The sequence below is a fragment of the Hoplias malabaricus genome, chromosome 5 (assembly GCF_029633855.1).
Source record: "Hoplias malabaricus isolate fHopMal1 chromosome 5, fHopMal1.hap1, whole genome shotgun sequence".
Taxonomy (NCBI): Eukaryota; Metazoa; Chordata; class Actinopteri; order Characiformes; family Erythrinidae; genus Hoplias; species Hoplias malabaricus.
This window is the reverse complement of record NC_089804.1, coordinates 18874493-18890748: the sequence shown is the minus strand read 5'-3', so window position 1 is coordinate 18890748 and position 16256 is coordinate 18874493. Positions and strand designations below refer to the sequence as shown.

The following is a 16256-nucleotide window of genomic DNA, read 5'->3' as shown; positions in this document are numbered from 1 at the left end:
CTGCAGGATTTAACAATATGAAACATCACAAATGTGATTTTCATTGCAACATATGCCTTGACAAAGACTGTCCTAAACAACCTAAAAGACTGTACAATGCAAAGATTGTCTAAGGGTTTGTAGATCACAGTATTGTTATGATAAACATAAAGCAGTGATCGATTCAAACAATGATCAAATTTTATGCAAAACTAGATTCTACTGTCCTAAATGTAACACAGTGCAGGATCAGGGTAACGGATCCAAAAAACATCAGTGTCATGCGAGTCGTTGTAAAAACTGCGGAGCGAAAGTGGATTCAGAAATCATGCATGAATGTTTTATGGAACCTTTACACTTTAAAATTTCAGATAATAAAGTACGTCTTTTATGATTTTGAGGCAAATCAACAGACAGGTTACCACATAGCTAATTATATATTATATATATATATATATGCTGCATTGATTTCAGAGGTAAGGAATGAAAAATGCATAGCAGCATTCTTTAGGAGGTTTCGCAGGGAAAATTAACACAACTGTTGTGGGGTTCACAACAGACAAATAAGAGTATTTTTTTGGACACATTTCTGGAATACTTAGGAAAATCTGAAATATGTAGGGCCTTATCCACAACCTGAGTTCTATGGGGTAGACACTATGATGGCCAAAGAAAGAGATGAATTTTTTGAATGATACAATACATGTGCAGGAAAGATCTTCCACTTCAAGGAGGAGATGTCTAAATATAGTAAGAATTGATGTTCACATTCTGAGATGGGGTGTTTAGCTTTCAGGGAAGAGATACTGAACAGCACATTGGTTGTCCCGTTCAAATGCATCACGATTGCTAGTGTCTGTTTGAAAATATTCAGAATCAACTTTCTGCCTGAAAAAATTTTAGCTATCCCACCTTTAGACAATTACATCGACAGTCAGAAATCATTCTCAACACCTTCCATACAATGGCTCGAGTACATCTATTTTAGAGACAAGCTCCCCATCCAACCTGCCTTCAAAGAAGATGAGGTCAAGTTTGGAAACTACTTTGTGGATGGTTATTATGAAAATGGTAGTGTACGAAAGGCTTTTGAGTTTTTAGGATGTTTTTATCACGGCTGTGATAAATGTTTTCCTTCAAATTTAACAAATCTTCTAAGTAAGAGTTCACAATCCTTGGAACTTTTGGAAAATTATTTTGGGCTCATTAGAGCATAAATTCTCCCCCTAGGGGATTGTGGGCCCCTGTTCTCCTTTATAGGGTGAAAAGCAAACTCTTGTTTCCAAACGTGTGCTGAACTACAAATGCAAAATTGTAAACACACGGATGAGGAGAGGGCACTGACAGGCAGTTGGTGTAGCGTTTAGATGATGAAAGCCCTCAAGAAGGGTTACAGAGTGTTGAAGGTGATTGAAATATGGCACTTCCCTAATCATTCGGATTATTTGTTTAGATTACATCAAAATGTTTCTGAAGAAAAAACAGGAGAGCTCAGGTAATCCCTCCTGGGTGGTTGATGAGTCCAGTAAAAAAAGAGTACATTCAAAAGTATGAAGAGAATGAAGGGATCAAACTAGATGAATCACACATTGAAGAGATCTGTGGCTAAACTGGCACTTAATTCTTTATAGGGAAAAATGTGTCAGAGATCTGACAGGTCAAACACTTCACTGATCAAAGCCCCTAGTGAGTTTTTACAAATCATGTTCTCGGATATGTATAATGCAAGTCATTTCTCTTTTCTGAATCAGGAAGTGGCATTGGTGCAGTGGCGTTACACAGACGACAGGTATCTCAAGCCGGGTAATGCTAATGTATGTATTGGTAATTTCACTACAGCTTATGCCAGACTTGAATTGTACAATCTGATAGATCGACTACAGCAGAGGTGTTTATACATAGATACTGACAGCGTCATTTTCAAAAGTAAAGAAGGTGACTTGATGCCCCCTCTAAATGATTACTTGGGTCTTACGAGCGAACTGGACACAGGTGATCAAATAGAAGAAATTGTCAGCGGGGATCCAAAAACCTATGGTTATCACACTCTCAAAGGTAAAACTACAATGAAAGTTAAGGGTATTACTTTAAACTACACCAATGGTGAAATTGTGAACTTGAAATTCTTGACGGAACTGGTTAATGATCGTGTGAAAAATCCTAATTATGACGGTGAAATTATGACTACCCACAATCAAATTGTGAGAGATAAAAGAGGCTTTCACTTAAAAAACAAATCACAGATGAAAATATTCAGAGTTGTATACGATAAACGTGTTCTATTACCTGATTTCACAACATTACCATATGGTTATTAAATAACTAACTAATTAAAAATTACTATAGCTAAGGGATTTGATTCTAGACTTCAGCTTCCTTTTTCTTGTATAGTGTGTGGACCAAGCAATGGTGGAAAATCCTTTTTTTATCAAAATGCTGTTGGAAAATTTTATGGATTCCATGTCAAAAATCCCAGATCAAATTGTATGGTGTTATACATGCTGGCAGCCTCTCTATGATGTACTGATGAACAAAATAAACATACGTATTTTTCAAGGAATACCTGACTCTTTGTGTGATGATGAACTATTTCCACCCCACAAAACAAGTTTATTGGTAATTGATGATCTGATAGAAACAGCTAGGAGAGGAGGTAGAGAAAGCTTTTACAAAATATACACACCACAGAAACCTGAGCATCATCTATTTGGTTCAAAATCTGTTTTTTCAAGGAAAAAGTAGCAGAACCATCAACTTAAACACCAACTATATGGTGCTTTTTAAAAATTCTAGAGATAAGTTACAGATAAGCATACAGGCACTTCAAATGTATCCGTGTAACAACAATTACTTTTTAGAATGTTACCAAAAAGCAACTGCTAGACCCTATGGGTATTTATGTGTAGATTTAAAAGCATCAACGCCAGAATAACTTCGTCTCAGGTCAGGTTTGTTTTCGTGGGAGAATCCTGCAGTGTATATACCAAAGAAAATATCTTTAAATTACTGAAAAATGTCTGCGCATCTAAAGAGAAATTTAGAGAATTTAAGAGAAAGGTGTTGAGATCTCTATATCATGCTACATCTGGAGAAAGGAAGATTATATTACGTAAAGCTCCCACAGATCTCATATTAGCCATCTGTGAATTAACCCTAAATCTATTGAAAGGAAATATTTTTCTTTAATGTCTCGACCATATCATCAGTTGAAAAGACAGAAAAAATTGATTAAACTTTTCTGTGGAGGCTAAATGAAAATCTGTTAAACTATAAATCTGTAAAACGGAGGTTTTGTTCTGCCTTTTTTAAGTGTTGCAGTCCCCTTAATCATCCAGTCAGAGATAACATGGAAACCACTGCTAAGATGTGTTTGGTGCCTCAACACCAATTAGATAAACTTAAAACCATGACGAGTGGAAAAGAAACTGTTAGAAAAACGGTGGAAAATTATTTAGATGATGTGATACGTCATATATTGAACAGATCTGATTTGATTCCTTATGAAAAGGCTAAACTTTATGCATCAGCCTTGCAAAGATTTTTAAACATTGTCAAACAAGGAGAAGAGGAAATGTCTCAATTAACCCTTTCCCTACCTGCTAAAAAAATAAACCTTTGATGGAGGCGAGTGAGGATCTACAAACAACCAAAGATTAAATTTTTAAAGAGGTTATAGGAAATGTTCCAGCCTGAACTAGAAAAAATGCTTCTTCATCATGGAGAAAATATCAAAGTCTAATGATGTTGCTTCATGGAATGATGAAGGAGAATTTATTTTCAAAGGTAAAACAGTCAAAGGATCCCACATGTTAGTTAGTTAGTGTTTATTTCGGTTTTCAAAATGAATACAGTATATACAAAAAAATAAATAAATAATAATAATAATTACCTAAAATAAGACAACAATAATAATGGTAACAAATATTAAATTAATAGACATGACAGTCAAAACAAAACAAAACAATAACAAACCGAGGTATAGGCTGAAGCATTAGCTTATTGTGCCTACCCTTTGTACTTAGCTAATTAAAATTCCTTTTACTTCTGCCTTTAGACTATACAAAACCACCATAGAAAGAAAACATTCAAAAATACGTGTATATATATATATATATATATATATATATATATATATATATATATATATATACATACACACACACATATAAACATACATACATATATATACATACACATACACTTTTTCTTTTTAACAATAATCATTCTTTGGTTTTATAAGTGCTTACCACCTTATTTTTTTAACATTTTTTTTTAACTTGCTAAGTGAGCTACACATTTTTAGTTCCTTATCAAAACTATTCCACAAATTAACCCCCTTAATGGATATACATCTATTTTTTATATTTGTCCTTGCTCTTGTTTTTGTAAACAAACCTGTTCCCCTCAGTTCATATTTGCTCTCTTTAATTTCAAATAACTTCTGAACACAGTTGGGAAGTATATTGTATTGTGCTTTGTACATTATTTGTGCAATATTAAAGTTAACTAGATCACTGAATTTTAAAGCTTGTAATTTAATAAATAGTTTGTTGGTTGGTTCATAATAATCCTTTCGATTTACAATTCTTATGGCTTTATTTTGTAGCATGATAATTGGTTTAGTTATGGTTTTATATGTGTTTCCCCATACCTCCACACAGTAGGTCATGTATGGAACTATGAAAGAACAGTACAGTATATAAAGTGATTTCTCATTCAGAACATTTTTAATTTGATATATTACTGCAATTATTTTAGAGATTTTTGTTTTTACATAATTTATATGTGGTTTTCAACCTAATTTATGATCAATTATCACACCCAAAATTTTGTTTTCAAACACTCTTTCTATTTCCACATTATTGATCATAAGTTTAACTTCATTCTTGATTTGTCTAGTTCCGAATATTATAAACTTTGTTTTATTTAAATTCAGTGATAACTTATTGATATCAAACCATTTCTTTAATACTTGCAATTCCCTTTCCACTGCCTTCAGAAGCTGTTCCAAACTTTTTCCAGAGCAATATACATTTGTGTCATCAGCAAATGAAACAACCTTTAACAAATCAGATACTTTACAGATATCATTTATATATAACAGAAATAATTTAGGTCCTATCACTGAACCTTGTGGGATCCCACAAGTGACCTTCAGAAGTTTTGATTTTATGTTATTTATTTGTATATATTGATATCTGTCACAAAGATAACTCTTGAGCCATGAATATGCTACTCCTCTAATACCATAATCTCTAATTTTTTCATTAATAGATCATGATCAATTGTATCAAAAGCTTTTTTTAAGTCTATAAACACCCACACAGTATATTGCTTATTGTCTATTGCAGTAGATATCTCTTCTACCAGTTGCATCACAGCCATTGAAGTGGACCTATTTTTTCTGAATCCATACTGTTGGTCACTCAATAATGTATGTTTTTCTATGAACTTATCTAGTCTTTGAACAAACAATTTTTCTAAGATTTTTGAGAATTGTGATAGCAAAGAAACAGGTCTATAATATTTTTTACCAATGTCATATCAGTATCATTCCAATCAGTGGATGTTTTTAATTTTTTTTTTTTTACAATATCCAATATTTCTTTTGCATCAGTACTCCTAACAAAGATGGAATGAGAATTTTTAGGAACTCTATTCATGTCCACGCCATCTTCATTTCTTGGCTCCACAATCTCCTTTGCTAAATTGGATCCAACATTTACAAAATAGTCATTAAATTCATTAGCAATTTCTGTTATTTTATTTATGACTGTATTATATACTTTTACAAAATTATTTGGAATTTCCGCTGTTCCAAATCTCTTTTTAATAATGCCATTCAGCACATTCCAAGTACCTTGAACATTACTCCTATACTTCTCCAGTAACATCTGATAATATTCCTTTTTACTAAATCTCATAACACTTAATTTATTTTTATATGTCTTATATTTATTTTCTGATTCTTTAGTTCTTTATTTTAAGATCAATTTATATAGAACATTTTTCTTTTTACATGCGTTTGCTATTCCCTTGGTAATCCATGGTTTGCCCTCAATGAAATGCCTTCTTTAAAGTTTTTTAAAGGACAGTTTTGTTCATAAAGCTCAGCTAATATGGACAAAAAAGCCTCATATGCTTTGTTAGGGTCCTCCTTTTCATAAACCTCAGCCCAGTTTTGTTTTATTAAGTCCAACTTGAGAGCAGCAATAGCTTCTGGTGTTCTGTGTCTTATCACTTTAAAAATATATGTCCTATATTCAATTTGTACATTAAGAACATTTTGAAAGGTTGCAAAAACAGGAAGATGGTCACTTATGTCATTTATGAGCAATCCACCTACTATTGGACTCCCAATTCTGTTTGTAAATATGTTGTCAATCAATGTAGCAGTGTCGGTGGTTATTCTAGTTGGTTTTATGATTACAGGAAATAGATTGTTGGTGTACATTGTACTGATAAAATCTGTTGTTGTTTTATGTCCATTTGGGTTTAATAAATCAATATTAAAATCACCACATACAATATGTACCTTTTTGTCATTCAGTTTGTCAATCATCCCAGCAATTTTGTCATTGAATGTTTCTGCACAAGTTCCTGGGGGTCTGTATACACAACTGATTAATATATTTTTAGAATGTTTTACATTAATTTCTATAGTAACACATTCCATTATGTTTTCTATAGCATTTGACATACTTTTAACTATACTGCACCTTAAATGTGTATCAACATACAGAGCAACTCCTCCACCTATTTTATTGTTCCTATTAATACTAAATAGCTCATATCCATTCAGTTCTACATGAGAGCCTTTCTCATTATCAAGCGAAGTCTCAGACACCGCAATGACATTTAACTTTTTGAATTTACTCAAATACTCTTTGATTTTAAGGAAGTTTTTATTGAGGCTTCTACTATTAAAATGTATTATTGATAACGCACCTTCCATATTCACATTATTATTAAATTGTTCTTTTGTGTAATACTCACAGTTAGAGTTGATATTATTGTAGAAGTGGGTTTCAGGGTCAATATCTTTTCCGAACTCATATTTTTTGTATTCTGTGTGGTCAAATGTTTTAAAATTCATATGTTTATACTTGCTATATTGTGTACTTCATAACTCATCAAGAACACACATCTCATTATTATCTGTAAAATCATCATCATCAAAGTCTTTGAACGGGAATGAATAATCCTTGTTAGAATCTACCACTTGATTGAGTCTAGTTCCTGTATAATACACATACAACCCATATTACTCAACTCTACAATCATCAGCATCCCCAAAAATATTGCAGTATATCATGACAAACATGCAGGGTTTTATAATTACTTATTTATATGGGTTTAAGTCTTTCAGTTCTCTTATCATAATTACTTTGGCTTCTTCTGGTGTTCCATTCAGTCGAATCATTACTTTACAGTTCCTGGTCCATGTTGCCTGTACTTCTTGTTGTTTTTTGAGGATGCATGCTTGTCTTGCAATTTCTGCATTTTTTTTGGGTAAGATGCTCATTTAGGTATACTCCTGTCCCCTTCAGCTTCTTCGCCTGCCTGAGTAGCTCAGTTTTGTGTTTCCTATTCACAAAACGAACTATGATGGCTGGCTTGCTTTTGCTGTCTTTTCAGGGTAGGGAATGGCAAGCTGAGATGTTGCTACTTTTAATATTTATATTTTTGTTTTCAAAAAATGTTATGACTTGCCATTCAAATGTTTTTAGTTCCTCTGTTGAGACATCGTCACCTTCTTTGCGCTCCGCTGTACTGGCATATTTTCTGTGTAGTCTCTAATCCACTTATAATTACGTCTTCCATCCTACTGTACTGTTCATGGTCATCAATTCTCTTTTCAAGTCCAACAATTATTCTTTTTCTTTCACAAGGATCTTAAGTTTAACTTCCTCCATTAAATCAAACAGCTTAGTCTGCTGCTTAACCACTTTGCTTAATTCTTCTGACATGAAGCTTAGAGATTTTCTGATCTCCTCCATCTCCTCCTCTGATACATTAACTTTCTTTGGTGGCATGTTGTCCAGTTGCTTTTTTTTTTCCTGTGATAATGTTAATTAGAACAGCGTAGTAAGCGTAGCGGCCTAGCAACACAGTGCAATGCAGCACAATGCACCTCGGACTCAACGTAGTTAGCGTAGCCTGCATGCCGCGTAGATGGCATAGCGTCCTGACTCCGTGATGAAGTTCAGCAGCAGCGTAGTTTGTGTAGCAGGTCAGCAAACCATCTCGGTCTGGGCGTAGAAGGCATAGCGACCTGGCAACATGACGAAGCCCGCGTAGCGGCCGTCCATGTAATAAAAGCTTTGAGCTCTAGGGGCAGTTTCCTCTGTGGTCTGCTACTTCTGATGCATAGATGATTGTTGATGTTGGATTTGATAAAAAATCTCACAGCTCCCCAAAAAATATCTGATGAGACCTTTAGGTTGGGCTGAACTGTTACAAACTGTCGCTAACTTAAACATTCCATTTTCAACCATTCCTAATGCAGGGATTAGAGGCAAAATATCAGATGTTAAAAAATCTAAGACATTGTATTATCCTATTGCTTCCCCCTTAAATGTATTGATTCCTCTAATCTTGATATGCTTGAACCTGTTTTTAAATCTCCTAGATTTACCCCTTCAAACTGGTTGAATTTTTAATTAATTAATCATATTGTAATTTTATTTCATAAATGATGAAGCTTTGTAACAATTAATCTTGTAATGTTTTTCTTTATTTAAAAAAAATGTCATTTGCATGATTTTACATGTATCAAGGGTAATTATTTTTAAATTAAATACAATCTAAATTTTTAACCAGAGTTGAAACATTGAATACATTTCATAGCATGTGTGTTATTTATTCTATGATACATTTTGTTAACAAAAGCTACAACAATATCATCGTTTCTTTTAAAATCATTATTATACATAGACATAATTTGATTAAATGTATATCATTTAACTATATGTCATAAAAAGAATACACAATGTTGTCCACAACAAACTGATTTGAGAACTCTGAACTTGTTTTGAATTATGTTTTATTTCCAGACAGTTCTTTTAAAAAAAAAAAAATAAATAAATAGATGCAGGAAAGCGGGGGGAGTCCAGGAGATTTCCATATTGATCAAAAAAATATCCTGTGGTTTCACTGATGAGACATAAAGCCAACCTGTACTCAGGTAAATCATCACTAGCAAAAACACCTTTTTTTAAGAGAAAAAAAAGATGTTTTTTTTAGAGGAGGACTTCTCACCAATTCTGTAAGTTCTCTGGTATCCATAATTATTTATAATGTATGAGAACGTTTTGACAACTGTTGATTTCCAAAATTGAATCAAAACTGGCATACACAATTAGATTCACAGTTCTCAGAAGATGGTTTTGAAATCTGAGTTCCAAACTCATATTACCCGACTTTATAAAGATAGATGCTGTCAGCAGTCATCATCAGGGCTCAGGTTGAATGCAACCAGCGTGTACCCTTGGGTGTAGTCTTTTCTGTTTATTGCCAAACCCTGATCTTTAAGTTGTTTTGCTGAAGCTAAAATTAACGAATGAAACTCACAGACCACGTTACCATTTTGAAAGTAAGGTTGAAATGGTTTAACAGGGTGCTGTGTTCCATCTACATTCCACCTACAGCTCTCCTATAAACTCTGTATCGTAATGTTTACAATTAAATGGATTTTTATTGTATGCTCCACTGAAAGCGTCATTGTCGACCATTGTGAAAATTAGGATTTTAGGAAGGGGTCAGAGGAACAGATTCCCTTGGGTACAAATACGACTACCTGTGGGTAGACTGAAAGTTTTCATACAAAGCCATTCTAATGGATATTTAGCAGTGGCGTTAAGTAAAGCCGGCGCATGACCCAGTTTCACAGCTGGAGAAACTGTTACTTTTTTCACAAACAGTGATGCTGAGAGTAATTTCAGATTGTAATCCCTCTGTCCTTTTTTCATTAGTCAAAATTCCTCTTTACTTTGAACCATTTTAATTTTTAAATCAACTCAATCAACGTTTAGTAAAAGTTTATCTTGAAAAAATATATTGGATTAGATGTGTCCAATCAAATCAAAGGTTTTGCTTTCTGAGCTAAAAAGAGCCCTGTTTTTTAATCCGTTATTACGACCTTGAGGATCCGTCACATCCATCTGACCGTCTGTATATTTATAAAACAACACTGCGCCATAATTCAAAATACACTCCATTATTGATCTGTAAAGGTAAGTATTGCTTGATTGGCTGATGAGACTCCTACCTTGGCTTCGTTAGCTGGGGGAAGAGCCTTTTCTTATAAAGCCCCCCAACTCTGGAATGATCTTCCAGAAAATGTTCGGGACTCAGACACAGTCGCAATCTTCAAATGTAGGCTAAAAACGCATTTGTTTAGTTTATCATTTGGTAGCTAATGCTCCCCCATAGATAAAGGCGGCAGATCCGGGGGGTCCATGGACACAGGGAATTATAGTAAACTGAGACGCTGGTGCTGTCGTCCCGCCGCTTCTCGCGATCACTCAGGTTTGTTGACGGTGGAGCGGAGGGATGCCAGTGTTTCAGGATGCTCCCGTGTCTGTGTGTCCTCCTGGTTCTCTCCTTTTAGTTAATGCTGTCATAGTCAGATCTGCCGGAGTCATTAGCCACACTCTGGAAATTTTCATATTTTCTACTTTACAAACACAAAACAGTTCAAAACTAATTCCATCCCTTTACATCTTTCCGAGTAAACGACTGCCCACCTGTCTGTCTGGACACTGATGGATGACTGTCGAGATCCTCCTCCACGCTTCAGACCAGCTGCCCACGCTCCAGCAACCACCAAGTGCCTTGAAGCTGTCCCTACACTGAAGTTCTCATGGACTACTAACTATCATCACCAGTAGATTGACCAGAGGAGGATGGGTCACCCCTTGTGAGCCTTGGTTCCTCCCAAGGTTTCTTCCTCAGCTGGGGGAGTTTTTCCTTGCCACTGTCGCCCCTGGCTTGCTCACTTGAGGGTTTTACATTTGTCTTTACATTTCATGTCAAATCTTGTCTTACTGGAATTCTGTGAAGCTGCTTTGTGACAACATCAGTTGTGAAAAGCGCTATATAAATAAATTTGATTAGACCCGTCAGGATTTGTGATTTTACACCTTAGCTGTAAAAAGCTGTTATTCAAATCCAGGTAATCTTCACCATTACCAGCTACGTATAACTCCAAGGGTCCGTTATCCATCAAGGCGGAAAGTGGCGGAGGAAACCCACGCGGACACGGGGAGAACACACCAACAGTCACCCAGAGCGGGAATCGAACCCACAACCTCCAGGTCCCTGCATTCTATGGACTAGCTGTCCACATCAGATTCGAATTTGATCAGATGTACCCTTGACTTACCGCACAGTGATTGGCTGAGTGGTCACAGCAACCTTGCGTTTAGGTAGTAATTGTTGCAAAAGTCATTTTATGATGTACTGCACTGGTACAATGATCAGAACCAGGATGAGTAAACCCAAAACACCCAAAAGAATATATTCCACAATTAATTTGCCCATTTCCCCAAGACTTTCAGCTAGCCAGTTAAACCATCCACCCTGGGTAGATGGAATGTTATGGACCACTTGTGAAATATTTTGCAATTTGGAAACTACCTTTTTCAGGTCACCACCATTGTCTGGAATGTAAGAACAGCACTCAATACCCCCTATAGCACATGTTCCCCCCTGGGCTGACAGAAGATAATCTAGAGCCATTCTATTTTGCAAAGAAACCATCCTAACAGCTGTCACTTCTGTGATTTTACAGAAGTCTGATATATTCCCATCCTTCATCGCAACTTTCTTCCGTGGTTCCTACAACATGGTTTACTTGATCAGACAACTCTGCTCTTTGTCTTTAAAACAGGACAGACAAGATCATCACACCATCAAAAGGATGCAGACGATAAATATGCTTCAGGCGTTTTAATTCATCCCATGCTTTTCTTGGGCTTCTATAAATATTTGTCAGCGTTTATGACAACTTGTCAATCAAATCAGGAGTGGGAGGTTCATGATAGTACCTGGTTTCATAACAAGCTTTCGTTCGCCTTTGAACTTGTGGTTTAGATGCTTGTTCTAATCCCTCATCCCGTTCTTGTTTTGACTGAGATGATGAACCTCCTCCAGCATCTTCATCAGCATGGTGAGGTTGAAGATTTGGTTGTGGATGAGTACCACTTTCATCACTCTGAACTGTGACCTTTTCACACTTTATCTTGATTGGAGCTAGTCTTTTAACCTTAGCATCAGATTTGATTGGTTTCACTTTGGCTGAGTCTGTGTGAGTGTGAGAATTGGGAATTGGATCCTCCTCAGATGATTCTGAATCATTTTCAGTGTCAGTTGATTTATCATCAGAACCTGAAACTGAATAACTTTCAACATCAGCACAAAACGCCAACCCAGCTGTTAGTTCCCGATGCTCAGAGGTTGCTTTGCCCTTTGAGGGTTGTTCTTGAGCAGTGAACTTGTCAGGCATTTTGGATGCAGCAATCACCAGGTTAGCTTTTCTCAGCTCTCGTTTCAACTGAGAAATATCTGACCATCATGTTTATGGGCAGGAAGTTCATCATCATATAACACCACTCTATTTCTTTATTTTCTGTTTTGCTTTTGGCTAAATGGTATGGAGAATACCACTTGCTTGAACGTGAGCTCTGTTTTATAGGTATTTAAAGCTGAACAATGGTTAGTTTGATCATTTGCTTCAGATAACTGGGTCCATGTACACAGCAAGTATGATTTGATCCCTATCCTTTCTGTTATCAAGCTTGTAACTACAGTAAATACTGTGTACTTTCTGATGAAAATCAACACCCTGCATCTGATGCTTAAAGAGGAACAAGAAAAAAAAGAAGAATATGGAATCTGCTTCCTGCCATACAGGATATAATGATGTTTTGAGCAGAATCTGCTCCACCGTACAAACACTAAACACCTAAAGAGTCTCCTTTAGGTGTGTTTGTATTTATATGGTGGAGAAGAAATTTTGTTCTCGTTCAGAAGCTCCACAATTTAAACAGTATGTTTGAAGGAAAAAAAAAAAAGCAACAGTTGTTTTTACATGACTGAAGATTAACATGTAAATTAAATTTTTTTTTCACTGTTTGAATATCACAGAAACCCATTCATTGTTTTGTAGCACTTTCAGTAATGCCGGTAGCTATCTCCTGAATGGTAAGAAACATCCTAAGAATTTTATAAAAAGTGATTTTTGATTAAAACCATGAACTTTGGCTTTAATTATTGGACTCAGGATTTTCCCGGCTTTTCTAGTTTAATAAAACCAGATGTGTCCAGAATTTTATGTTCTGAACCTGAACTACAGTCTGAGTTTGAGAGTTCATGTTTAATTTATTTCCATTACATTTTGGCAAAACCTAATATATAATTTTTGGTCTGGTCTCCCTCTATGTGTTGTTGACTTTAATGCATGTTTTTTTCAGATCAAGGAATTAGACTTTAGAAAATCTGAATAAACCAGAAACCCTAGAAATATGCAGGAATTCCTCTCAAAATGTGGTTTAATAATTTTCCCAGTTTCAATATGTTTGTTTTTTTTACTGTTTTGTTTGAGCATACCATAGGGATCTGCATCCACCAAAGCAAACACTGGGATGTGTAGCATGTCCCACAGTTTCCTCACCATTAGCCTGCTGTTGATATCTGGTACACCTTTACCCTAAGAAAAAAAGAAAATACAAAAACATACACCTCTCTCATTTTCTCACACATAAATACATAAACAAGCCCTCTTTAAAATGATACTGTTTACTTACAGTTATGATGATGCATGGACACAACCTTGTACAAAAGTCATCATCCAAGAGCCGCTGGAAAGTTGCATCTTTTTCAACTACCAGAATAAACTTAGCAGATGACACAATGTCTTAAAGTGATTTAAAGAGAACACACTTGAGTATTAGTGATGCCTAACCTATTTTTACCTGTAAGTGTTAAATAACTTCAGATTTGCAAAGCTGTCCATTTGATATGAAACATTAGATGTAAACAAACCTTACACAATTTTGTAAGTGGAAAGGATAATTTACATAGGAAGTTAGGGAATAAGAAACCAACTTCAAACTTTCACTACTCTGTTTTAGATAAAGCATGTTTTCCATGCTTTATCCCATACGCCCAGTATAGTTTTAATTTCCAATATTGAAAACGTTTAGGTTTTTCTGTTAATGGAGAATAATAAATACACACTACCAGACAAGCATAAAGTCTGAAAAAATAAAAAGGATACTCGTAATCCCACTGACATTTGAAGACACATGGACTGCCTATAAACAAACATGGATTATTGTAATCAGCAGGAATTCAGGCTGTTTTTTGACCAACAAAACATGCGCAATCTCCCAAATGTCTTCAGGTCTTCTATAAATTTGATCTTTAAAACAAATTGTTGGCATCCTAGTCCTGCTCTGAACTCAAATACTACAATACATCTAAAGATGCGAGAATGTATGAATCCAGAATAAGGGTGTAAACACAGTCCATTATTCAAGTGGATTCACAATACTGATTTCACAATTTGCTGTTTTCACAATATTTTGAAAATGGTCATTTTGTTGTTGCATATTACATCAATATATCTAAAAGACAGAATAAGTGCTTAGTTGAGTGATTTTTCAGTTTATGGTATTGTGTCAACTTTGCACTTGCCAGAACCTTGCAATAGAAAAGAAATACTTCAATTAATTCCTGCATTTCACTAGCTTTGCTTGTACCATTGATATTAAAAGAGCAATGTAGGGTGGGTATTGTATGAAACTAGCACCAAAATCTTAACAAGCTATCCAGCTGCCGTGCCTTTTCAATAAAAGATCATGTCACGCCATACAAAACTAAGGGGCTATTCAGAGTCAGATGTTTTTGAATTACGAATTAATAAATAAAAAGGGTGTGATTTTTTTAAACATAGTGCAACCTTCACACCAATTCTGACATATATTTTGTCTAAAGAAGCAAAAATGCTTGAAGACGATGAAGAAATTATTTGAAGTTTATCATTTTACTTTTAAGCAACTAAATAACACACACACACACACACTAAGTTCACCCTATTAAACAAAAATGGGGAGTTGCAGCACCTCGTTCATATGGAGCACCTAAAGTCTCATGGTGGAAAAACATCATTTAGAGACTTAATTTGATCAATTTATAGTAATAGTAATCAATTTCCTCAATTTAGTAATCCAGTCCCTCAATTTAATAATTCGTTTCCTCAATTTAGTAATCCATTCCCTCAATTTTTTAATAATTTGGTCCTTCAATTTAGTAAACCTTTCCCTCAATTAATAATTTGTTCCATCAATTTAGTAATCCATTCCCTTAGTTTAACAATCCTTTTCAGACAGACGTAACACAGGTTATGCATTAGGACACTTATTTAATCTCTTCTGTCCATTACTTATTCACACATTACAACCATGTTTTACAGACTAAAACATTAATAGTTCAGGTAGAGGAAGGAGTGAATCTGACGGTAATCAATTTTGTTTTTAACTGAGAGAATTGAGCGCAGCACATCCAGCTGGAGGTAGGATAGTGGGCTCCTGTTGTGCATTCACATAGCTGCAGCCAAAATCACATCTCATTCTCAAGCAAATTATTCAGTAAAATCCAATTAACCTGCTATTGTCTTTATTTATCAATTATTCATTCATTCATTCATTCATTTATTATCTGTAACCACTTATCCAATTCAGGGTCGCGGTGGGTCCAGGGCTATTTATCAATTACCATAATAAAAATTAAATAAAACCTAACTGGGCTTTTGTGGACAGAATTAAGCCTCAACAGAGGAACATGAGATCAGGCAATACCTATATCGACCACAAAAGGGCACCCTAAGTTTTAATTTGACACCTCATTCAATGTAATGGCGCATTGCGGGATAATATAACACTGAAGGGATGTATGACCGCAGTTTTTGCAAAAATGACATAGCCACACACCTAGTGAGTAGAACCTAATATTGCCCAATTTGTTATGTCCATAACAATTCATGCAATGTATGTTTGTAATTAATATTCACATTAATTACACTACTACAATGGAAAAAAAGTCATCTTGTATCTGTTTAAGTATTGTACCTTTATTTCATAGGCTATGGTTTGCTGCAGACAATATAGAATGAAAAAAACATAGGTATAAACTTATGCAATAGGCTAAATTAATCAAATAATTACAAATAAGCAGCTTTACAGTGGCACTGACATGTGTAATCCTCTATGTAG

At 35.0% G+C, this 16256-nt stretch overlaps 1 protein-coding gene across 2 annotated transcripts in view; it reads right to left on the bottom strand.

Moving 5' to 3' along the window:
- Nucleotides 1-16256, bottom strand: part of spo11 (SPO11 initiator of meiotic double stranded breaks) — a 51724-nt gene that overhangs the window by 15223 nt on the left and 20245 nt on the right. For both annotated transcript variants that reach the window (XM_066672541.1, XM_066672542.1), the window contains 3 exons: nucleotides 14261-14297; nucleotides 13788-13897; nucleotides 13591-13690 (listed from right to left, as the gene is read on the bottom strand). In XM_066672541.1, coding sequence (XP_066528638.1) covers nucleotides 13591-13690; nucleotides 13788-13897; nucleotides 14261-14297 — 247 coding nt within the window. The remainder of the gene's footprint in view (nucleotides 1-13590; nucleotides 13691-13787; nucleotides 13898-14260; nucleotides 14298-16256) is intronic.